Below are 25183 nucleotides of genomic sequence, written 5' to 3' on the forward strand. Positions count from 1 at the left end.
GACACATGTGCTTGGGTGCCACATATGCTCACCCACGTGGGCACAAGCAGCACATGGGCTCGGGAAGCATATGTGCTCCCTTTCTTTGTCCAACGTGGCCTTTATAGGGTTTCTCCAAACTGCCCCCACATGAGGCTTCTACCTAGGTCAAAATCCATTGCTAAGGAGGTTGTGATCGGGAGGGGGAGTGGTGATGGTCTTCTTTGGGCTGAATCACTAAAGCTAATAAGATTAAGGGAGAGATCGGAGGGTGTTGGAGGAATTTCCTTCGTGGGGAGGGGTCCATTGCTGCTTCGTGGGGAGGGGTCCATTGCTGCTCAAGGTCTTATCCATATCCACTTCCTCGGGGAAGTTTCATTAAGCCAAGTTTCATTGCCGAGGGCCTTCCCTGTCTACCTGCCTGCATCCCTCGGAGCCCTGGACCACAGAGCGGTGCAGCCATGGGAGCACAGGCACAGTACCCACGGCCACGTGGCTCTGGTCTCTGGGCCCTGGGCAACTTTTCTCATTTTCCAGTCATTTTTTGGGGTGGGGTTGGGGGGTGGATTCCTGGACTGCTTTGGGAATCCCACACTGTAGAGGCTTTCAGGAGCTCACCAAACACACGGCTGCCCAAGACATCTGGGCCTGAAGGAAATTCCAGAGGCCCTTTTCAACCCCCCACCAGCGCGAGCTAGCAGGGGAAGAGGGAGGTGGGGCGGGGTGGGGGGGGGGCGGACAGACAGGCAGGCGGGAGGGGGAACTTGGGGATCTGAGCTTGGGGAGGAACACAGCCCTCAGCCCCGACTTCTCCAACTTCCGACAGAGCCCCCAAACCTTAACCTGTCCCCTCCACCCCGCCCCAACCCCCAGTCCTCCCCTAGTCCCTCACCCCTACCCCGCCCTAGCCCCCAGCCCTACTCCAGACCCTGCCCCCTCACCAGCTCCTGACCCTGCCCCAGGCCCCGGCACGGCCCCAGCCACTACTCCCGCCCTACTCCGTGTCCCCCACCCCTGCCCTGGTCCCTCATCCGCACGCCGCCCAGCCTCAGCCCCCGGGGAGGCCCCAGCCCCTCCCCAGCACCCGTCCTGCAGTGTGGCAGGAACATCTGTGGCGCAGCGGCCCGCGAGGGGGACGCGGAGGCGGTCCCTTGGCGGGGTGCCCCCGTCCGATCCCGCCCCGTTGGGGCGCCCCTAGCTCCGCAGCCTCCAGCCCGGCGCGCAGACGTCGGGAACCGCTCGGTCGGCTCGGTTCGCTGCGGGAGTGCCTGGGTCCGCACAGTCATGCTCTCCCTGTGGTCGGCGCGACCCGGCCTGGCGCTCACCGCGCTGGCGCTGCTCCTGCTGCTGGGCTTCGGCCCTGGTGAGTGGGGGACAAAAGGCACGGGGGAGGGGCGCGGGGACCCCTCCCGAGCCGGCGCAAGGGGCCTGGGGCACTGGGGGATTTGGGTCTTGCGCTTGATAACCTGGGCGAGAATCGGGGCCAAGGGTCTGGAGCAGGCAACAGAAACGCTTCAGAGCGTTGCAAGGGACTAAAGATCGTTTTTAATGTTTCTTTTTAATTATCCTTTTCCATCGGATCCACTATTCCAGGACCTCGCATGTGCAAACTTAGTGCTTTGCTTCACGGCCCAGAAGGTGCCAGCCAAGGTTTATTGGGAGCTTTAGGCAAGTGTCCCTTCCAGGACAGGTGAGACAAATGGAACCCAACCTAATATCCTAGGTAGGCTCCCGTGGGGTCACGTTCCACGTCTGCAAAGCTGCCTGCATTGAGTAATAACTGGTAATGAATGTTAGAAGTTAAAACAAAACGAGGGGTTGGAGCCAGTACAGAAGGTAGGGTGTTTGCCTTGCACGCGTTCTAACTGAACTGAGTCCCCCGGCATTCCAAATAGTCCCCTGAGCACCACCAGGAGTAATTCCTGAGTGCAGAGCCAGGAATAAACCCTGAAAACTGTGATGTGTGGCTCAAAAACCAAACCACACAAACAAAACAGTCTGGAGTTCCATCCTGGGCATTCCATATCGACCTCTGAGCACTGCCTGGAGTAATGCCTAAGGGAAGAGCCAGGGGGAATTAAACCCTGAGCATCTCTGGGTGTGACCCCCCAAACAAACAAATAAACATAACAAATTTCAGAGCCAGAGTCATCACGCTCTCCATGCAGGAGGTTGAGGGTTTGATCTCTGGCACTGTACAGACCCAAAAGGACTGAGTCATGGTGTGGCCCCCAAACAAACAAATAAACAACCAGTCCACATCACAGGAAAGAAATCACAGCTATCACAGCTATTCACTGTCCTTTGCTGCTTTATGCGGACAAATCGAGCATGGTGTCTGGTTATCTAGTGCAAGCCCTTTCAAGGAGAAATGGGTAAACTTGGCCACTTTAACGAATCTTGGACAAGTTGGTTGCAAATTCTGGATTTTGTTCCCTATAGAATTGTACAGGCTGGAGCGATAGCACAGTGGGTAGGGCGTTTGCCTTGCACGCAGCCGACCTGGGTTCTATTCCTCCACCCCTCTTGGAGAGCCCAGCAAGCGACCGAGAGTATCCCACCTGCACGGCAGAGCCTGGCAAACTACCCATGGCATGTCCGATATGCCAAAAACAGTAACAATAAGTCTCCCAATGGAGACATTACTGGTGCCCGCTCGAGCAAATCGATGAACAATGGGATGACAATACTACAGTGATAGAAGTATACACTCGTATTCACATTTCCAGATGAAACGCTTTGGTGAGAGTCTAGACCCTGAATGTTTGGTGGATGTGAACCCAAAGCCATTCACGAATCCACTTCAGGAAGAGAAATCTAAGGGTCTGAGCTTGGGGGTACACCCCCCTCCAAAGCAGATTAGGAAACACTCTGGGCAATTCTCTTTTCCTCCCCTTTGATTCTTCACGGGTTCCTAATGTTCTGCTGCAGGCTTCAGTGCCCTTGAGGTGTCCAGCTCCAAGAGACAGGCATTGCAGCCTCACATCTGCTAAGGACCCCAGAGTGGAAGGCACGGAGTGGAGTGTCCAAGCCTCCAGAAGCAGGGCTTTCCCCAGCGGAGTGGCCAGGCACAGACTAGTGCAAGTGGAAGGCAAAGGGCATTGCTCAGTGTCTGTATGCTGCTTGCTCAAGTCTGCAGCCCAAATAGCACCGTCCTCTCCACAAACGGGAGGGTTAGTGGTTCCAGTTTACAACCAGAGAAGGCTAGTTAGTTGTTGCCTAGACATGATATTTTCTCTCTGTTCCTTTGTTCCCTTCATTTCAATGAACACCTTCCAATACAGCCAGTATGACTTGAGAGTAAGCAAGTCTTTCTCGGGCCTTGTATTTTATCTTGCTCATACAAGAACTAAATAATAGGAGATAATTCAAGCCCAGCTGCAGTGAGAAAATGATTATGGCAGCAAGTAAAACTTTTTTCATCTGTGTCAATTCCTAAGGCTGACTCTAGGACACCTAAAAGTGTTCAATGTTCACTTATTGCTACTTGTTGAAGGACATTCTGCAGTTCTGAATATGCTGGGTGATCTAGTGTTAGGTAAAGACATATGATAATTCAGATGTGCCTATTACCAGTGCCCAGGAAGAGTGAGTGGTGACTTAGAGGTTAAAGAAGAAAAATATGGCAAAAAAAAAAAAAAAGACCCACAGCAAGTTATTTGTTCTTTATTTTCCCCTGCACACAAAGTTAGTGTGTTGTCCAATTATCTGTATTAATATTTATAGTTCAGTGAGTAGTTATTGGCAGAGTGGCTACACTACTCATGCATAACTCAGGACTTGCCCATGCTTTTCAGTAGCAGAGCTGGTGAGACTAATTTTTGGAACAGTAGCGGCAGACGTTTGCTGAAAAAAAAATTGCAGACTCATGGAAAATGCTAAATTCAATGTCTATTTCAACATCCGGCCACATTTTATTCATCGTTAAGCACTTTTACAGAAGGCAAGCAGATGGAGGAATGCTACTTAATTCTGAGTGTGGAACCCTGTGAGAGGTTCGACTGACATATGTTAAGGTATAAATGGATGCTAGTATTAGTGCCAATCTTTCCACTGTGGTGAGTCTTCTCAGAGCTTTCTTTATTTTATTTTATTTTTTTGAAGTATAAACTTATTTTTATTTATTTATTTATTTATTTATTTTTTACATTCTAGCTTTCACTTTATTTTTTTTAATGTTGTATTTTTTAGAACATTACAGAGCCACTCATAATTGAATTCCAGTCATACAGTATTCCAACACCCATCCATCCACCACTGTACATTTCCAGCACCAGAGTCCCCAGATTCCTGCCCATCACCCACCCCCACCCCTTGCATGCCAGTTTGGCAGGCGCTTTTCATGATCATCATCTTCTTCTTTTTCTTCTTCTCTCTCTCTCTTCCTTTCTTTCTTCCTTTCTTTCTTTCTTTCTTTCTTTCTTTCTTTCTTTCTTTCTTTCTTTCTTTCTTTCTTTCTTCCTTCCTTCCTTCCTTCCTTCCTTTCTTTCTTTCTTTCTTTTTCTTTCTTTCTTTCTCTCTTTTTCTCTCTCCCTTCCTTCCTTTCCCTTCCTTCCTTCCTTCTTTCCTTTCTTTCTTTCTTTCTTTCTTTCTTTCTTTCTTTCTTTCTTTCTTTCTTTCTTTCTTTCTTTCTTTCTTTCTCTCTTTCTTTCTTTTTCTCTCTCCCTTCCTTCCTTCCTTTTTCCTTCCTTCCTTTCTCTCTTTCTTTCTTTCTTTCTTTCTTTCTTTCTTTCTTTCTTTCTTTCTTTCTTTCTTTCTTTCTTTCTTTCTTTCTTTCTTCCTTCCTTCCTTCCTTCCTTCCTTCCTTCCTTTCTCTCTTTCTTTCTTTCTTTCTTTCTTTCTTTCTTTCTTTCTTTCTTTCTTTCTTTCTTTCTTCCTTCCTTCCTTCCTTCCTTCCTTCCTTCCTTCCTTCCTTCCTTTCTTTCTTTCTTTCTTTCTTTCTTTCTTTCTTTCTTTCTTTCTTTCTTTCTTCCTTCCTTCCTTCCTTCCTTCCTTCCCTTCTTTCTTTCTTTCTTTCTTTCTTTCTTTCTTTCTTTCTTTCTTTTCTTTCTTTCTTTCTTTCTTTCTTTCTTTCTTTCTTTCTTTCTTTCCTTTTGTCTTTCCCATTTGACTCGTTTGGTTCTTGTATTTCTGGATGCTTCTCTGGCTTTAAATTCTTGGTTTTTTTTTTTCTGTAACCTTCTGAAAGTAAGCTCTTGGAAAGAAAATGGGAGAGGGCTGGCCTGAACAAGGCTGTGCTGAGCAGAGAAGCCCAATCTCCTTTGTGCAAGTGGCTCTCCTTTTTGCCTGCAATTGAAAATCACAGATGCTATTGCTCAATGATAGCAATGTTGACCTAGAGACAGTTTTAGGGATTACAATTTCTCCCCTCCAAGGATCATTCTCCCTCCAGTGGCTCTCCTTATTCTTTTTGTGTTTGGCTGAAGGCCATACCTGGAGGTGCTCAGAGGCTTACTCCTTGTTGTGTGCTCATAGCTCACAACAAGGATCACTTTGGGGTGGGGGGCAGGGCTTGGGGGATAATATGCAGTGTCAGGGATTGAACCCAGGTTAAATGCTTACAAGGTAAGTGCCCTACACACTATACTATTGCTCTGGCCCAAGAGTCCCTTTAACTGTTTGACAACAGTCATAAAACTTAATAGACTGACAAGTGTATATAAAACAAAAATCATGGCTTCCCCCCCCCGTCTGTGTGCCCACTACACTAATACTTTCACCCACTCTCTGCATGAGTCTTTGGATAGAAAGTGGGAGAGCTCCCCACAAACTTTAACTGTGATCCCAGGGAGAGCCCCAAGCCAGGCTGGAGGATGTTTCGGGCCCTCCATCAGTGCACACAGGAAGCTCATCAGTGAGGTGACTGTGTGTGAGTGCAAGAGTACCGACTGACTGGAACCTGAGGCATTCAAGCTCACATTTGTGAACTCTGGACATGATGAACTAACACTCCTGCAAGTGACATACAGTGACAGCAACGGTAGCCCAAGTGTGACCATTCACTTCAGATGTATTCTATTCCCTCTGCATAGTAAATTCTTCAAGCGGGGTTCTTCATCTGATTTTGATCCTAGACACTTTGGGGAGAGGTGCCAAAGCTATGGCACCTGTTCCCAGAAAACTAGGGTTGCAGATTTGGGGAGGTTCTGGACCTTCAGAGATCATCTCTGTCTTGGAGCCAGACTCTGTTTTTTTCAATCCACCGATGCTTAAGAGGCTCAATTAAGGTTCCTAGGGGGGCTCTCAGGCATCTTTCACAGATAAACGTTGTGCCTATAGGTAACAGGTAAGGATCAGAGGATCTAGACGCCCTCAAACAAGTTCAATAGGTGAGGAGACAAATGAATCTTCTTATACTAGCATTTGGGGGCTGATTAGAAACATTTTGGGCATTAAAAAATAAGTCAATACTCCACAAGAAGAAAACTGCCAACCCGATCAAAAAATGGGGTGACGAGATGAACAGAAACTTTCCCAAAGAGGAAATCCGAATGGTTGAGAGGGAGGCACATGAGAAAATGCTCTACATCACTAATCATCAGGGAGATGCAGATCAAAACAACAATGAGATATCATCTCACACCACGAGACTGGCCCACATCCAAAAAAAACAAAAATAGCCGGTGTTGGCATGGATGTGGGGAGAAAGGGACTCTCCTTCACTGTGGTGGGAATGCCGACTGGTTCAGCCCTTTGGAAAACAATATGGACGATTCTCAAAAAACTAGAAATTAAGCTTCCATTTGACCCAGCAATACAACTCCTGGGAATATACCCCAGAGAGGCAGAAAGGTATAGTAGAAATGACATCTGCATTTCTGTGTTCATTGCAGCACTATTTACAATAGCCAAAATCTGGGGAAAAAATGAGTGCCCCAAAACAGATAACTGGTTAAAGAAACTTTGGTACATCTACACAATGGAATACTATGCAACTGTTGAAAAGATGAAGTCATGAAATTTGCCTATAAGTGGATCAACATGGAGAGTATCATGTTGAGTGAAATGAGTCAGAAAGAGACAGACATAGAAAGATCGCACTCGTATGTGGAATATAAAGTAGCAGAATGAGACACTAACACCCAAGAGTAGTAGAGATTAAAACCAGGAGGTCTGCCTCACAGATTGAAAACTGGCCTCACATGCTGGGGGAAAAGGCAGCAGAGACAGAGAAGGGAACACCTAGTAGAGAATATTGGGAGGACCCACTCGGGTTGAAAGCCGCATACCAAAAGTGGACTATAGACCAACCATGATGGCCACTCAATACCTCTACTGCAAACTACAACATCCAACAGGAGAGAGAACAAAAGGGAATGCCCTGCCACAGAGGCAGGGTGGGGTGTTGGGGATTGGGGTGGGGGTGGTGGGAGGGATGCTGGGACCATTGGTGGTGGAAAATGGGCATTGGTGGAGGGATGTAAACCAAATAGAAACATGAAAGTTCATAAGTTTGTTACTGTACCCCACAGTGATTTACTAATAAAAATTTTTTAAAAAGTCAATAGTGACAGTGGGACAAATAGTGCCCCTTAAAGATGAAAAGGCCAAGCAACACATCTGAGCTGAATTTCTAGAGGACTAAAGCATCTTCATTGACTTGTGGCTGCACAAGTCCCATTCTGCCTGAATTTATCAACACGTAGGTGCCTGCTACCTATTATCTCCCTCTTCCTTAAAAGGGAGATCAGGTAAATCAGACTTTGAATCCCATGACCAGAGATCCTTAATAATTCGGTCAGAAAAGGATTGATTTCCAAATAACTTCACATTAGGAAGTTTCAAGTGGTCCTGAACTTGATAGGGGGCACATTTTATCCAGTAAGCACTGAAAGTGAATTCTGAGGACCTACAGACTGCTGTCAGAGTAAGAGTAAGGCCCAAGGCAAAGAAAGCAATGCTCCTTCACCTAGGGAGTAGCTCAAAAGACCCTTAATCACCTTGGTCATTGTCATCAGTTCTAGCTCTGTGTTGCCTTAATGGTTTTTCCCAGGTAATCAGGAATGCAGCTAAAATTCAGGACATGAATATCATCAGGTCGCCACATCAAGAGGCAGTGATTTTTGTTCCAACTCTCACATATTTGCATTTGAGAATTAAGAAAGCACAATGACACTCAAACACTGATGAACTGATTTCCATTTTTGTTTCTTTAGATAGCATAAGTGGAAATAAACTCCGGTTGATGCTTCAAAAACGGGAAGGTAAGTATGCTCCAAACGCATAAGGGTTGCCTCCCTAAGTGCAGACATGAAAGGACCATGTTGAAGGTACTCACCGGAGTCTTGTATTTAGAAAAAAAGAAAGTGTTTATTCCTTAAAAGGTTAGCAATTCTGAAGGGCATTTTCTGTGGCTGTATGGTTTGGCATTGTATCAGGTAAATAAATATTCTTGCCAGTAAGCATTTGAAGGTGATTTTTCTGAGAACTGTCAGTGTGCCTCAAACAAAAGAACAGTGTTGCAGTGCTGAGTGAGTGCTGCTTTTTTTCAGAACCATGACCCTCTTTTGTGAGCAAATCTCAAAAAGAGAACATTCTCTATCTAGATATCACAGTAGTGGGGAACGTACAGAATCACCTTTTGGCACTTTCATTCCATTAGCTAGTGGGAAGCTTAAACAGAAGACTGGTTACTAACACCAGTTGTAAAGATCCTCCTGAGAGCCGGGTGGCCCATACCTGTGCAATATCATGACAGCAGATCTGCTAGGAGCTGCACCTAGGTGCACTGTGACAAGACATGGTTGGTCACACCAATCCTATGGCCTTGCAACTGCTGTATCCCTGGCAGTAATCATCCTTATCTGTAAAGTTTAAAAGTCTGTGTCCTTTAGGAATTAAATAGGACCACACTACTGATGGGATCACACCCTTCTCCCTTCTCACGAAATGTGGGTCTGGTAGATGAAATCTGCTCCCCAGTAAGGACCACTTTTTGGCCATTAGTCTTCACATTCTTCCCAGATAGCTCTCAGAACCCCCCCACCATCTCAACACAAACACACACACACACATACATACATGTATGCATACATACATGCTGGAGTCATGCAGCTCACTTGGAAGTAGGGAATACCGGGGGAGTTTCCAACACATTCCCAGCATTTCTAGGCCCTAGGTCACTCTAGTGTCTGAGGCACCTCAGAGGGGCCCCACCTGTGTTGGGCATCGGGGTGACCACTGCCCTCACAGGGCTGCCCTACAAAGGTGGGGCCTTTGACAGGTGTCTGCTGACAGCTCTGATTCAGGCCGCTCCACTGTGTCCAGACCCTGGTATGGGCCAGAGGGTGACACCCAGATGAACAAGAGGCATACAAACTGACCCACGAAGGCATGTCCAAGTGACCAAGCAACCCCAAGGATCTGCGCCTCTGTTGGCCACACAGCCTTGACAGTATCTCCGGGATACTGCCTGTCGACTCAGTATCAGCTCATCAGCTTCCCACCAGCACTGTCACCTGAAGTGACACCTTTGCAGTAGCCATCAGAAGCCACGTCAGAGCCAGGGTTGGCCCCTCAAAGAACTCACTAGGCCACTAGTGAACAGTCTGAATTCCGGGGAGGTGGCCCAGGGTGGTACTGAGTATTCTAGCAGCACAACTAAGGGACTCGGGCACTGCCCTACCACCAGGTTGGCCTTGCTCCTGGCCCACTTGGGGCTCAGCATCTCGGCTCTCCCTTGCTTCTCAGGCGAGCACAGCTCTCTCTTGTTTGCATGTGCCCTGAGCACACATCCTGTGCAAGCTATAGGCATGCCTGGATCCTAAAAGCAGAGCCCAACGGGTGAAGCACTAACTCTGCAGGGTGCCGGGGTGGGGAGGCCTGGTGAGTTGCTGTGGGGGTGGATCTGAACTTTGTTTCTCCCCTATGCCCTAAAAGATAAGCCTGTGCCCCTTTATCCATCTATACCTCAACAGGAACACTTACTTGCCAAGGGACATGCAAGGATGATGATAAACACCCCATATGAGAATGTGGTCGAGGCTCAAACACTTTATGCATAGGGGTGGCTGGAGGGTAGGAGATAGAAGAGTGACTTCCCCAAGGAGGAGAGAGAACATTCCTTGTACTTCGATGTTTGCACAAAGCTAGATTTATTTATCCTCTGCTTGAGAAACCTGTGAAAGATTTGCAGATAAAACTCAGAAGCTTAAGAAGTTAAAGTACTGGGGGGGGGGAAGGGGAGGTATACTGTGATTCTTGGTGGTGGAATATGTGCACTGGTGCAGGGATGGGTGTTCGAGCATTGTATAACTGGGACTTAACCCTGAAAGCTTTGTAACTTTCCACATGGTGATTCAATAAAAGAATAAATTAAAAAATAATAATAAATAAAAAAGTAAAAGCCAAAAAAAAAAGAGGTTAAAATACATCATCCAGTTTAAGTAGACAGGTCTGGCTGTCTCCCCACTTTCCAGGCCTCCTTTTGTCACCATGTACCATGTCACTCATCCTGTCCCCTGATGCCTGGCCCAGAGTATGATGTTCGAGGTCCTGTCTCTGTGCCTGCTGCCTCCCTGCTGTGTAAAGACCTGGGTCTTGCCTCTATGTCTTCTCTATCCAGTGTACTTATTCCAGAGAATGTCTGAAATCTGCAGCTGAACCCTATCACCTGTGACTCTGGCTTGCTGTTCTGTAATCTTTCACTGTAACTAGTTCCCTGTCCCCTACGCTTCCCTTAGTCGCTGGACTCAGTCACATGCATCTGGGTGAGATCTCAGCTGTCCTATCGTCTGTCTGTGCATAAGTGAGGGTGCAAAGAGCGTTGCCTGGCTTAGGGCTTCCTCTTATCTGCTTCTATCAGCCGCCACCTCCAGACATCCTGTTACCTCTTTTGACTGGAGACCTTTATGATGCACGAGGTTTCAAGTGACCAGTGACCTTAAGGAGTTCACCTGGTGTTCTGCTGCATCCCTTTTGGGGGTGCTCAATTCATCCTTGCAGTTCCTGCACCAACTGCAGCTCAAGTGGCCGTGGAAGAGAACGAAGCCAAAGATTTCCTCGGCAGTCTGACCCGCCAGAAGCGGCAGCTGTGGGACCGGACCCGGCCTGAAGTCCAGCAGTGGTACCAGCAGTTCCTGTACATGGGCTTCGACGAAGCGGTAGGTGTGCACTCCTGCTGGAGCCTGGCCTAGCAGCTCCCTGGGGAAAGCGGGTCCAGGGCCCAGCTTCTGCATTCACCCCAGCAGGAGGAATCACAGGATCAGGCCCTGTGCCAGCCCAGACACCACAGTCTCTTGTCTGTAAGATGGCTCACTATACTTCATCTCCTCAAAATTTCTGAACCAAAGAGGGCTGCAAAGATCCTTGAGGAATACGGCAAGAGATGGGATGTGGGGGCTGGAGCAATAGCACAGTGGGTAGGGCTTTTGCCTTGCACGCAGCCGATCCAGGTTCGATTCCCAGCATCCCATATGGTCCCCTGAGCACTGCCAGGAGTAATTCCTGAGTGCAGAGCCAGGAGTAACCCCTGAGCATCGCTGGATGAGACCCAAAAGGAAAAACAAAACAGAGATGGAATGTGACTTTTAGACAGGTATTTTGCAAATGTTGGAGAAGGTAAGAGGTGCCAGTGTGTTTCACACAGAAAGCTGGCTCAATTCTGGTGTCTAGGTAGCCTAACTGAATTAATTAAAAATCCTCACTGAATTCAATATGCAAATCAATTAATGTAGCATACCATATCAACAAAGATATTTGGGAAGTTTCTGAGTCTTTAATGTTTTGGAATAGCTTATAGGTAGTAAGTAATTTTTAAGGATTTGGTAGAATTTCACCAGCTAACTAATCTGAACCAGACTTCTTTTCTTGGGGACTTTTTAAATTACTGTTTTAATTCTGTTGCTTGCAATTTTTCTATTTGTATTTTAAACTTCCTCTTTGCTTAGATGGGCTGGAGCTATAGCACAGCGGATAGGGCCTTTGCCTTGCACACAGCCAACCCTGGTCGATTCCTCCACTCCTCTCAGAGAGTCCGGCAAGCTACAGAGAGTATCCCACCCACATGGCAGAGCCTGGCAAGCTACCCATGGCGTATTCAACATGCCAAAAACAGTAACAACAAGTCTCACAATGGAGACGTTACTGGTGCCTGCTCAAACAAATTGATGAACAACAGGACAACAATGCAACAACAGTGCCTCACTGAATTGACTAAGGGAACAGAAAGTTCATGATCACAGACACCCTAGTGGGGAGCTGGCACAGATTGGACACAGCAAAAGGAACTGGCTTCTGCAGTAGGATTGAGCGTGCAGGTGGGCACAAGCTACACTTAGGGCTCTGTGAGACACGGCAGGAACACAGCTGGCCCAAACCAGGATTTGGGTAAAGGAAGACATCTTGGGGCTGGAGCGGATAGCACAGCGGGTAGGGCGTTTGCCTTGCACGCGGCCGACCCGGGTTCGAATCCCAGCATCCCATATGGTCCCCTGAGCACCGCCAGGAGTAATTTCTGAGTGTAGAACCAGGAGTAACCCCTGTGCATCGCCGGGTGTGACTCAAAAAGCAAAAAAAAAAAAAAAAAGGAAGACATCTCTCATTGAGGCAGCTGAGAGTGTTTTTCCAAATGGTCCCATGACTCACATTACAAAGAGTGTGTATTTAAATTGCAATGAAAAATTTTCTTTAAAAACATGTTAGGGACTGAGCAATAGCACCACGGGGAGGGCATTTGCCTTGCACGTGGCCGACCCGGGTTCGATTCCCAGCATCCTACATGGTCCCCCGAGCAACTCCAGGAGTTATTCCTGAGTGCAGAGCAAGGAGTAACCTCTGTGCATTGCCGGGTGTGACCCAAAAAGCAGAAATAAATAAATAAACAAACAAATAGATAAATAAATAAAAACATGTTAAAGCAGTGCTCAAGGCCTACTCCTGATTCTGTGTTCAGGGTTCACTCCTGGAGGGGCTCAGGGGACCATATCTTATGCCAAGGATCACACCCCACTCAACCCTATGCGAGGCAAATCACCTTGCCCACAGTTCTACCTTAAAAATGCTTTTAATGACCACATAAAAAGCAATCAGGTACCTGTATCATCGTTTCCTTCTAGCCCCAGTGATTAGAATTATTGGTCATCCCCTAATATATCCTTTTGGTGTTTTACAAATAGTTAACCAAACTGTGCCAGGCTGATTCTTGAACTTACTTCATATGAGTGAATTTATTTAATATTCACAACCAATGATAGTGCTATTATTTTCACCTTTGTGTATACTTGGTTCCTTTGTATTATATTCTGCCCAAGGGAATTTCTGGGACAAAAAGCAGTATCACATTGAATAATCTTTAAATATTGTCAAATTCCATTATCCTTAAGTCAGGTATGAGAGCACCATTTTTTTCAAATGTTCATGCCAGCAAGCATCTACCATTCTCATTAATACTTAAAATGATAGATGAAAGTATTCTGTTAACCTTTAATAATCTGCATTTATTTTATAGCCAGTAATTAGAGTTCATGAAAATGGGTGTAAAGTATTAATTATGGAAAATAGCTGCAATAATGCCTGGTGTTAAAAATAAAATAATGCATCCAATAAGACTATAAAAAATAGCCATTGAAAATCCTAGAAGGAAGTACATCAAAACATAAGTAGTGTTTATCTTTGGTATAGAATTATGACCTACTTTTCTTTGTACCCTTCATACATATAGTTTTTTAAATTAAAATCTGCATTATTTCCCTCCTTCCCTTCCTTCCTTTATGCCTCTTACCTCTTTCTTTCTCTTTCTTTCTTTCTTTCTTTCTTTCTTTCTTTCTTTCTTTCTTTCTTTCTTTCTTTCTTTCTTTCTTTCTTTTTCTTTCTTCTTTCTCTTTCTTCTTTCTCTTCCTTTCTTTCTTCCTTCCTTCCTTCCTTCCTTCCTTTCTTTCTTCCTTTCTTTTTCTCCCTCCCTCCCTCCCTCCCTCCCTCCCTCCCTCCCTTCCTCCCTTCCTTCCTTCCTTCCTTCCTTCCTTCCTTCCTTCCTTCCTTCCTTCCTTCCTTCCTTCCTTCCTTCCTTCCTTCTCTTTCTTTCTCTCCTTCCTTCCTCCCTTCCTTCCTCCCTTCCTCCTTCCCTCCCCCCTCCTTCCCTCCCTCTCTCCCTTCTTCTTTCTTTCTTTCTTTCTTTCTTTCTTTCTTTCTTTCTTTCTTTCTTTCTTTCTTTCTTCTTTCTTTCTTTCTTTCTTTCTTTCTTTCTTTCTTTCTTTCTTCCTTTTTCTTTCTTTCCTTCCTTCCCTCCTCCCTCCCTCCCTCCCTCCTTCCTTCCTTTCTTCTCTTTCTTTCTCTCCTTCCTCCCTCCCTCCCTCCCTCCCTCCCTCCCTTCCTTCCTTCCTTCCTTCCTTCCTTCCTTCCTTCCTTCCTTCCTTCCTTCTCTTTCTTTCTCTCCTTCCTTCCTCCCTTCCTTCCTCCCTTCCTCCTTCCCTCCCCCCTCCTTCCCTCCCTCTCTCCCTTCTTCTTTCTTTCTTTCTTTCTTTCTTTCTTTCTTTCTTTCTTTCTTTCTTTCTTTCTTTCTTTCTTTCTTTCTTTCTTTCTTTCTTTCTTTCTTTCTTTCTTTCTTTCTTTCTTTTGTTCTTTCTTTCTTTTGTTCTTTCTTTCTTTCTTCCTTTTTCTTTCCTTCCTTCCTCCTCCCTCCCTCCTTCCTTCCTTTCTTCTCTTTCTTTCTCTCCTTCCTTCCTTCCTCCCTTCCTTCCTTCCTTCTCTTTCTTTCTCCCCTTCCTTCCTTCCTTTCTTTCTTTCTTTCTTTCTTTCTTTCTTTCTTTCTTTCTTTCTTTCTTTCTTTCTTTCTTTCTTTCTTTCTTTCTTTCTTTCTTTCTTTCTTTCTCTCTCTCTCTCTCTCTTCTTCTTTCTTTCTTTCTTTCTTTCTTCCTTTCCTTTTCTTTCTTTCCTTCCCTCCCTTCCTTCCTTCCTTCCTTCCTTCCTTCCTTCCTTCCTTCCTCCCTTTCTCCCTTCCTCCTTCCCTCCCTCCCTCCCTCCCTTCCTCTCTCTCTCTCTTTCTTTCTTTCTTTCTTTCTTTCTTTCTTTCTTTCTTTCTTTCTTTCTTTCTTTCTTTCTTTCTTTCTTTCTTTCTTTCTTCCTTTCTTCCTTTCCTTTCTCTCCTTCTTTCTTTCTTGGTTTTTGGTTCACATCCAGTGGCACTCAGGGTTTACTCCTGGTTCTACATTTAGGAATCATTCCAGGCAGACTTGGGAGACCATATGGAGTGCTGGGTGTTGCCACATGCAAGACAAGCTTCCTACCAGCTATACTATCTCTCCAACCTGAATCTGCATTATTTCTGTAGTCATAAAACTTTAAAATTTACATAAAAATATATTTAGGCCAAAATTTAAAACAAGATTATAAGCAATATTATAAAATGAGGAAACCAAGGAAGAAAATTTTTGCATTCTGGGAAAACAATGCAGTAATTTGAGAAAATCCAAGACTGAGACCTTAGGAGGACACAGAAAATGACCAACCCCCAGACTGAGCAAATTGGGTCAGGAAGCAAAGCACCCCTTCTCTGAAGCCAGGGCAGACCTGCTCTTTGTCCTTAAAGTGACAGAAACATCACTGAGCGAGACTAGTCTTGTGGTTCTCAGATGTTAGTGTCCACTGGCATCCTTCTGACAATAAAAAAATACAGCTCCTGTGACCCAGGACGTTTCTCTAGGATGTGTGGAGTAGTGCCCAGAATCTGCTTTTCAGAGCCTCTAGTGATTTCCGTGGCGGGGTCGGGGTGGGGGTGTGTGCTGGAGAGGTATTCAGGCCATATTTTGAGAAAACCAGTTCTGAAACTCAAGCTTTGGGACTTGTTCCAAGCTCTGCAGGCATCTTTCTCTGCTCCCCTTTTTATCCTCACATTAAATCACATGCTGAATGATTGACCTGCATGAGTCCTGATGCAACTATTCCTGTACCTTCTTCACCCAACAAGAGAAAATGAGATTCTCCTTTAAAAGTGGTTTCTGTCGCACGAGTCAAAGCAGAGGCACAGAGACAATGGCAGTTCCTCCAGAAAGTGTAGGTCTGTACAGGCTGCCTCATCTAGGTGTGTGAAAATACACACTTCGATGTTCACACAATGATGAGTGTGTCACCTAGTGACATATTTCTCAGCACTTTCTCCATCATTAAGTGATGCGTGACTGGCTGTAACAGACCAACTGCCAGAGCTGTAAACCTAAACAAACTTTAGTCATTCTCTACTCACTTTTCACCTTCCGTCTTTCTCCTCCCTCCCTTTCAGTAGAAGTGACTATCTGATCTCATCGTGTCTTTTGGAAACTCCAGGTTTCTCAAGGCAAGGAATCTGATGTGTTTGCTGAGTCCACCCAGTGCCCAGCTGCAGGCCTGGCTCTGTTTTGAGTGTTTGTGGAACACTAAGCAACAACACAGAAGTCTCCACGGCCGAAATAAGCCTTTTAAGTGGTGGTTTTAATCCACGTGATCTTTATTTAGCATCTACTCTATGGATGCACTGGAGTGGACCCCATACAGAACAGGACAAGAAATTTAATCTGAGTTTCTGTTTAGAACTCACATGACAGAAGTTTTCCAGCCACAGAGTGCATTGTACTCCTTTTGGAGAAAATAGCTTTGATTTTTATTGTTTAACTGGCTGGATTGGTTTCTGAGCACAGCAATCTTGTAGTTAAGATTAGCACCCCAGGGTGCTAATCTTTAAAGACAATTCACAGAAACAAGTAACAGATAAGGTGTGAGGTAGGGGAGTGGGGAGAGTGTATTGTGTCCTTCAAAGATAATTCTCTGTCATCTTTCTCCGGTAGAGATTTGAAGAAGATGTGGCCTATTGGCAACACCGTGGCCATAATGGACGTGACTACTATGATCACTACCAGCGTCACTATGATGAAGATGCTGCCATTGGCCCCCGGAATCCCCACAGCTTTCGGCATGGAGCCAGCGTCAACTATGATGACTACTAGCCATCAACTACCACAGTGCCTATGAGAATCACGGAAATCCTCTGCTTTAAGCCTTGTACCAAGTGGTTTCTGTTTGTTTCATTCCAGCCACTCTTTTCTACCTACTTTCTGTAACCAGAAAGGAAGAGTTAAAAAATACAAGTACCTTTGGATATTCCATGCAGGAACCCAACAATGCATGCCATTTAAAAATAACAATAAAAGCATTTTGTTAAAAAGAAAGGTCTCAACATTTATTTGGATGCAATTAAACTGCTGCACTTTCACTCCCTGGACACTTCTGAAGTTGGAGCATCATCTGAGAAACCTCTTTCCACTGTCACCCAAATAGTCGAACTACCTAGTTCAGGAAAGTGCTAGGACTGAACGGGACTTTTCAGGATGTGAAAATTAGTCCACACTAAACGCAAAAATAGGAAACCCATAAGAAAACTGAGTTTTGCTATCTCTTCTTTTTTTATGTTTCTCTGCTTCATAAATTTCTATTCATTTCTTCCTATGTCTGAGGGCCTTTGATTTATATTAGATCTTAGCTATATTTTGAGACTTATTTTTAATTCTTATGAGGGCATCACACCCTCAATGCTCAGGAGTTACTCCTGGTTCTGCATTTAGAAATTAACCTGGAAATGCTCAGGGACCATGTGGGATGCTGAGAATGGAACCTTGGTTGGCCGCATGCAACATTAAAATCTCACAATATCATTGCAGAGACAGAAATTCTCGTCCATGCATGTGGTAGGAAAATAAAAGTGAGTCAAAGGGATGAAAAACAAACAACTGGCAACAAGCCTGGACTGGCAGGTCTGAGTGCCCAGTGACAAATTATAGGGCCTGAGACCTCACACCAGTACATCAGAGGACAATGCACCCAGACACTGGGGACAGTCCTGGTGAGAGAACAGTCACATGAGAACCAGTGAGGGGTTAGTGTAGGCCAAGGATGGTCACCTAAGACCCAGTAAGACACCAGTGTGAGGCCTGGAGGACATCAGGGGACTTAGAACTACCTTATGAAGCTGTTACATAAAGAGCTAAAACTTCATAAGCACATGAGTTTTGTATGCTAATTTTATATACACTAACTCAAGGACCCACTCAAGAACTAACTAGTTTCAAGTGGTTTTAATGGTGGTTTTAATCCACGTGATCTTTATTTAGCATCTACTCTATGGATGCACTGGAGGAGTGCATATCAGAGCCAAGCACAGACCTTGTCAGAGGTGGAGCCATGTCATCCATGCTGGATGAAGCCTGACCACATCATCACTTAACAATAGTAAGAGATTAACAACAGTAGTAGTAGGTAGTACATTGACAATATACAGCAATGAAGTTATATGCATCTGATCTTTATTTAGAAATATATTATTGTATAGAATGCTTTCAGGTCATTGTCTATACGTAACTGAAACTACAGAAAGCAAAACACAGGTAAAAGGTGACTTCTGCTTGGTATAAATAATTACATTATGATGGGACAACTTAGTTCAGTGAGACTTACTGGGATTAGCAATTTGGTTTTCATTCTGACATCACATTTTTAACCTGAATTTTCCCTTCTTTCCTTGTTTCCACCCTCCACCCCCTTTCTTTTCTTCTTGTTTTATTAGGGTAATTTTATTTATTTAACTATTAATTCTTTTATGCATTACTTCCCTTGAAGGTATATGTTGGGTCTATTCTATAAGTGTTTACATATTTAATATATAAGCAACTGTAGTTATAGATCATTAACAGTCATATTTATCATGTGAACAATACAAAGATCTAGCAATATGTTAGTCTCCAACCTCCTCTCCCAATTTATGAGCTGATATTTCAAATCTAGCCTAAGGATCTCGGTTTCATGGTCATTAACTTGCTTAAATTATTACCAGTCTGTCTTGTCTACATCTTTGTAACTCACACCAGGCATCTGAGGGCATTTTCCTGTTTGAATTACATCCTGCAATACTGTTTAGTGCAGGACACTTGGAGTTAACTCTCAAGTTAGGCACATCCCCTTATTTTTGCCTGGCACAGAATTTTTGTTGCGTTATTTAATCAACACCTTGAAAAAACCCACATACTGTCTTATGGTTCCACTTAGGAATGTTCCAATGTTAAGAATTCACTACTCATTTGTCATTCCTTTCTGAGATTCAGGGCCTTTTCCAGCTGTCTGTACTCATCTTTGTTATCTCTACACCATATTTTTCCACATAATCATTATAGGGTTTTTTTTTCCTTTTTGGGAATTCAATATGTGAGGTGCAACCATTATGTACAGTTCTATAAAGCTGTGTCTATATGATGGGGAAAATAAAACACAGAGGCAATGATCATGTAGATCCATTATAATCTATATCAATGTGTATTCAGACATTTGGGCTTTCTAGTGGGAGGGCTGGCATCTTTTGACCACATGTGGAAAATTCTAAACATTATTCTTTGAATGAAGCTTCTTCCTCATTCTCTTTGTGGAATTCAAGTGCATACATTTCAACTTATTTCTTCTTTCTTTTCCAAATGTGCTTAAATTGTTCCCTGCTGCTAAAATAATCAAGTTTCTCTTTAATTTTGTTATTATTTTTAATTAAAAAAATTTTTGATTCCTCCAAAAAATGTACTAAGGAGTCCTGAGAGCCATTCCCAAGATCTTAATTGGTGATACTCAATCAACAGGGCCAGCAACTAGAAGCTACAGCCAGTGGTGCATCTTGTTAGCATCAAGGTAATGATGCTAACATTATTACCCGCTGGGGACCACCAGGGCCACACCTGGCACTGCAGGTTCTGATACAGCCTGTGACCTAGCCCCTTCCTGAAAAAAATTGCCATGGGCTGGGAACCCTGTTTAAGCAGACCTCTACTATGATCTGGGCTACTTTCTTAACTTTCTTCCCTGTATTCAATTCTCTTAGATATTTTCTGAATTCAAAAAGGGAGAGAAAAAAGTTATCATGTGAATAATTATTAAATGACCGCTTTCTTTTGGTCCAACTGTACTCCCCGAAACAAGGATCACACTGTTTCCTGCTGGATGAAAATCGCAGAGCCAAGCACAGACCTTGTCAGAGGTGGAGCCATGTCATCCATGCTGGATATAGCCTGACCACATCATCACTGTCATCATCAATGTCATCCCACTGCTCATCGATTTGCTTGAGCAGGCACCAGTAACGTCTCCATTGTGAGACTTGTTACTGTTTTTTTTTTTTTTGGTTTTTTTTGGGTCACACCCGGCGATGCACAGGGGTTACTCCTGGCTCTTCACTCAGGAATTACTCCTGGCGGTGCTCAGGGAACCATATGGGATGCTGGGATTAGAACCCGGGTCAGCTGCATGCAAGGCAAACGCCCTACCCGCTGTGCTATCGCTCCAGCCCCCATTACTGTTTTTTTTTTCTGCATATCGAATACACCACGCATAGCTTGCCAGGCTATACCCGTGTGGTCGAGATACTCTCAGTAGCTTGCTGGGCTCTCCGAGAGGGGCAGAGGAATCAAACCCAGGGGTCGGTTGCGTGCAAGGTAAATGTCCTACCGCTGTGCTGTTGCTCCATCCCCTAGACCACATTAGAAAGAGAAAAATGACTTTTGTTTCATTTTTCTATGGGCAGAAAATGGCTGGAGGAACTGGATGACATACCTTCTAGCATACAAAATGCATGAGAACAGAGTAGAAATTACATGTCAGATTTATTTTTAAGTTTTTAATCATTTATTTATTTGGAGATGGGGTTTGGGCCTGACTCAGGACTTACTCCTGGATCTTGTCTCAGTGATCTTCTTGTGGGTGCTTGGGGAACCAGCTGTGGTGCTGAAGATGAAACCACGTCAGGCTGCATGCAAGGCAAACATACTTGTACTTGCATATACTGTACTATCTCTCCAGTGACTGTGGGACATTCTCCAGCTTCCTGGGACAAGCATGGCTCTGCTTCAGCTCCTGCATGCTCCCTATCTCCCCAATAGCAAGGCCCTCTCCTCTCTCCTGTTTCTTAGTTTCCTGCAACTGTGCTGAGCCTGGACACAATACAGTCAAATTTTCTCCCAGAGACAAAAGCTGCTACTAGCTGCCTTCTAAGCATTAACCCACCTCGACCCAGGGTGGGAATTCTAGGACAGGCCCCCCATGGGAATCTACGCCAAGCTTGGTTAGTGACCCTTGGACAAGCACTTTCCAAACTAGACCACCTAATCTACTGCTCTGAGTGTTCCCTCCCCCCCAGTCAAGAAACACTGCAAAGCTCTGTGAATAAGAATTACTCTCCATGGCTTTCATAAACCCACCATTTTCATATAAAGCTGATTCTTTACCAAAGGACAAAAAATCCTACTGTGGAAAGAGACTGTCCAAGACTTGAAAATGGGAAGTGGGAAGTAGCCTGAGCCCAGACATTGCTACCCACACGCCCATCTTTTCAAAGATCAGTGGATGACATCTGGTGACATCTGGGCTCCGGAGACCAGTCAGGTCCCTGGGTGAGTTGATGCTGGGGATGTCAATGCAGAGTTATCTACGTGCTCCTTTTCAAACACTGAAAGGGCTGGGGGAAGAAAGTAGTCTTTGTTTGGTCCTTGGAGAACCCCAAGAGCACAACCAGAACCCAATAGTGGCTTAAGGAAGCTGGTTTTAGCTCAAATCTCTAGTAATGGAATGAGCTGCTTCGAGCAGGGGGAGTGAACATTGGCCAAGGTTGTTTGTAGAAGTGTTGAATCCACACAGGAGCATGTGGCACCCAATGGCTCTGCTCACAACACAGCCCACTCTCCAACACTGGTGAGCCTCTGTGGAGACACCAAGCACGTGACTCTTCTGAAGTCCTCTGAAACTCTCTCTTTGAAAAAATAGAGTGCGGTGCAAAAGGAGGGCAGGCAAGACTGGACACTAGGAGCGTTCGAAATATCAGAGGGATTTGCTGTCCCACCTTGGGCTACAGACCAGCAAATGAAAGATCAAACAGTCTGGTTTACAATCCCAATATGTCGGCTGAATGATTGAACCGGTGTCTGTCCTACAGCAATGAGAAAGAAGACATTAAATTTCCCAGGGAACAGGATTTAACGTCTCTGTCTTTTATGAATATTGAACATGCCTAATACAAGACAGTCTCTGAAGAGGGCAGATCAGACGTCATGTGATGCTGCTGTCACCACCAGGATTAAATTAAGAGCAAGTAGCAGCCTGCATCAGACAGGCAGGCACTATAACAAAGTGTCAAACAGATTGTGGCAGACGCGTCTAATTCAGGGAGGTCGGTGGCATTTTGGGAGGGAAGGATTTGGGCCATATTGAGTAATGCTCAGGGATCACTTCTGGCTCAGCATCCAGGGATTACTTCTGGTGGTGCTAGGGGAAACCAAATGGACTACCATGGATTGAACCCAGGTTGGACAGTGCAAGGCAAGTACCCTATACATTGTACTATTATTCTGGCCCTGGGAACCAGGGGGACTTTTTAATTGAACTCCATTCTCTTATTCCATTCTTCCTCATTTCTAGCTCCTTGTCTTTTTGTTTTTCATTTCACAAAAATAATCCTCACAGAGCCCGGCAAGCTACCAAGAGTATCCCGCCCGCACGGCAGAGCCTAGCAAGCTCCTCGTGGCATATTTGATATGACAAAAACAGTAACAATAAGTCTCACAATGGAGACCTTACTGGTGCCCACTCGAACAAATTGATGAACAACGAGAAGACAGTGCAATCCTCACAATGTGAAGGGAACGTGGTAAGAATTTGATTCACTATCCATCCATGACCTTCTTAGTAGACCAACTGACCCTGACAGTCTGTTCTGGAAAGTAATGACACATTATCATCAATTTCTCATCATTTGTATATTAAAATAACTGCAACCTTCACCTTTGCCCAACCTTTATTATATTTTCAGTAACAAGTTAATTCATTAATATTTAATGAAGTTCATTTTCAGTGATTATTCCTGCAAAGTCCTTGAAATGCCTGTTAATTTTTTCTCAATTGCTTTAGAAACAATCTTTCAGGGGCCAGAGAGATAGCTCAGGAGTTGACACAGTTGTGTTTGCTTGAACACAACTGGTATTCTCTTTCCAGGGCCACATATGGCTCCCTGATCTGCCAGGAGAGATCATCAGCACAGAGCCAGGAGGAAGTTCTGCACCTCCAGGTATGGTTGCACATTCCCTGCTCACTCACGCCCCTCCAAAAAAATAACATTTCAGGGCTGGAGAGATAGTAGAGTGTTTTGTTTGCACATGACTGACCCTGGTTGATCCCTGCCTCCACCTACAGTCCCCTAAACACCCCCAGAAATGATCCATGAGAACAGATCTAGAAGTAATCCCTGAGCACTGTTTTTCCTCCCCCTCCCAAAGAGAAATAATAGAAAAAGAAAAAGTCCTTCGAATTAAAGTTTTTTTGAGGGCCAGAATGATAGTACATCAGGTAAAGTGCTTACACGCAGCCAAACCAAGTTTGATCCCCAGCACTCTGTATGGTCTTCCAAGCCTGCCAGGAGTAATGCTCAGCACAGAGCCAGGAATAATCCCTGAACATCACTGCATATACTCCTGCCCCCAAACAAATCAAATTTAAGTTTTGTGAGAAATATACTGTCACTGTATCACTGTCATCCCGTTGCTCATCGATTTGCTCGAGTGGGTACCAGTAATGTCTCCATTGTGAGACTTGTTACTGTTTTTGGTATATCAAATATGCCACAGGTAGCTTGCCAGGGGCTCTGCCATGCGGGTGGGATACTCTCGGTAGCTTGCCAGGCACTCTGAGAGGGACGGAGGTATTGAGCCCAGGTCGGCCGCGTGTAAGGCAAACGCCCCACCTGCTGTGCTATCGCTCCAGCCCGAGAAAGATACAGAGGGCATAAAATATAGGTTATATGCTTTAGCTGGGCTGGAGCAATAGACAGTGTGTAGGGCCTTTTTCTTGCACGCAGCTGACCTGGGTTCGATTCCTCCGTCCCTCTCAGAGAGCCCGGCAAGCTACCGAGAGTATCCCGCTCTCACGGCGGAGCATGGCAAGATACCTGTGGCATATTTGAAATGCCAAAATGAGTAACAACAAGTCTGACAATGGAAACATTACTGGTGCCCACTCGAGCAAATCGATGAACAATGGGATGACCAACAGTGCTACAGTGCTATGCTCTAGCTAGAAAACTTAGATTGATTTAATTTTTAAGGTTTGATATTTATTCCCCCTCTGACTCAGGCCCAGTTATTGATAGATTATATTGATCAAGATTTTAAAATATTGAATCAGCCTTGTAACTCTGGGATGAACTCTTCTCGGTCGGGATACACAGTATTTTTTTTATATATTGTTGAATTCCATTTGGTACAATTTCATTTGAAATGTTTATGCTTATTACATAAGGTCTATTTTCCTTTTTGTACCATCTTTGGTTTGGATGAGATATATGATTTTCATAAATTGAAAAGTATTCCTCTTAGTTTCTCTAAGAGATTTGTAGAATTGGGGGCTGGAGAGATAGCACAGCGGGTAGGGTGTTTGCCTTGCATGCAGCCAACCCGGGTTCGATTCCTAGCATCACATATGGTCCCCTGAGCACTGCCAGGGGTGATTCCTGAGTGCAGAGCCAGGAGTAACTTCTGTGCATCACCCGGTGTGACCCAAAAAGCAAAAAAAAAAAAAAAAAAAAAAAGATTTATAGAATTTACCTAAATTCTTCTGCTGGTCGAATTCTCTAGTAACATTGAAGCCTTGAGATTCTTTTGTTTGTTTGTTTGTTTGTTTGTTTGTTTGTTTATAAGCCACATTTGGTGGTGGCCAGGGTTTACTTCTGGGTTTTACCTCAAAGAGCACTCTTGGTGGGCTCTGGGAATCATCATCTGGGGTGTTAAGGATGGAACCCAGGGTGGCCACATGCAAGGCAAGCACCCTACCTGCCATCACCAGGTGTGACCCCAAAAAGAGAAAAAAAAGCCCAAAACCCCAGAAAGCTTTGCCAAACTTCTAGTTGGTTTTCTAAAGTCATTTACACTTAATTATTTTTATGTTAAAACAAATCTGTCATTTTCACTTTTGCTTTATATTTGCTTTGCCTTTTTTATACCTTCTGTTACATTTCTTACATTTGTGTATTTGAGTATATTATATATAGTTTTTCAAGTGATTGTTCTTGGAATTACATGATATCAACACATAACATCAAAATTCACTGGTGGTCAACCTTACTGAGTTTGGGCCAATTATAGAAACATTGCTATTTTACATGTATATAGAAAACCTAGATTTATTTGTTAAACTCTTACAAAGACTAAATAGGTATTACCTGAAGTAT

General features: G+C 44.6%; 1 protein-coding gene across 1 annotated transcript; it reads left to right on the top strand.

Moving 5' to 3' along the window:
* Window positions 1-1212: 1212 nt before the first annotated feature.
* ECRG4 (ECRG4 augurin precursor) lies at window positions 1213-16991 on the top strand. Its single transcript, XM_055123335.1, has 4 exons — window positions 1213-1342; window positions 8136-8183; window positions 10924-11081; window positions 16734-16991. Exons 1-4 carry the CDS (start codon window positions 1264-1266, stop codon window positions 16890-16892), a joined length of 444 nt encoding a protein of 147 aa, XP_054979310.1. The 5' UTR covers window positions 1213-1263; the 3' UTR covers window positions 16893-16991.
* Window positions 16992-25183: the final 8192 nt, after the last annotated feature.

The sequence above is a fragment of the Sorex araneus genome, chromosome X (genome assembly GCF_027595985.1).
Source record: "Sorex araneus isolate mSorAra2 chromosome X, mSorAra2.pri, whole genome shotgun sequence".
NCBI lineage: Eukaryota > Metazoa > Chordata > Mammalia > Eulipotyphla > Soricidae > Sorex > Sorex araneus.

Excerpts from the sequence above, each read along its gene's own strand:
- ECRG4 (XM_055123335.1), top strand. The coding sequence starts at position 1,264 with ATGCTCTCCCTGTGGTCGGCGCGACCCGGCCTGGCGCTCACCGCGCTG. Across the intron at positions 1,343-8,135 it reads GCTGCTGGGCTTCGGCCCTG|ATAGCATAAGTGGAAATAAA; the intron begins GTGAGTGGGGGA and ends TTGTTTCTTTAG. Across the intron at positions 11,082-16,733 it reads ACATGGGCTTCGACGAAGCG|AGATTTGAAGAAGATGTGGC; the intron begins GTAGGTGTGCAC and ends TTTCTCCGGTAG.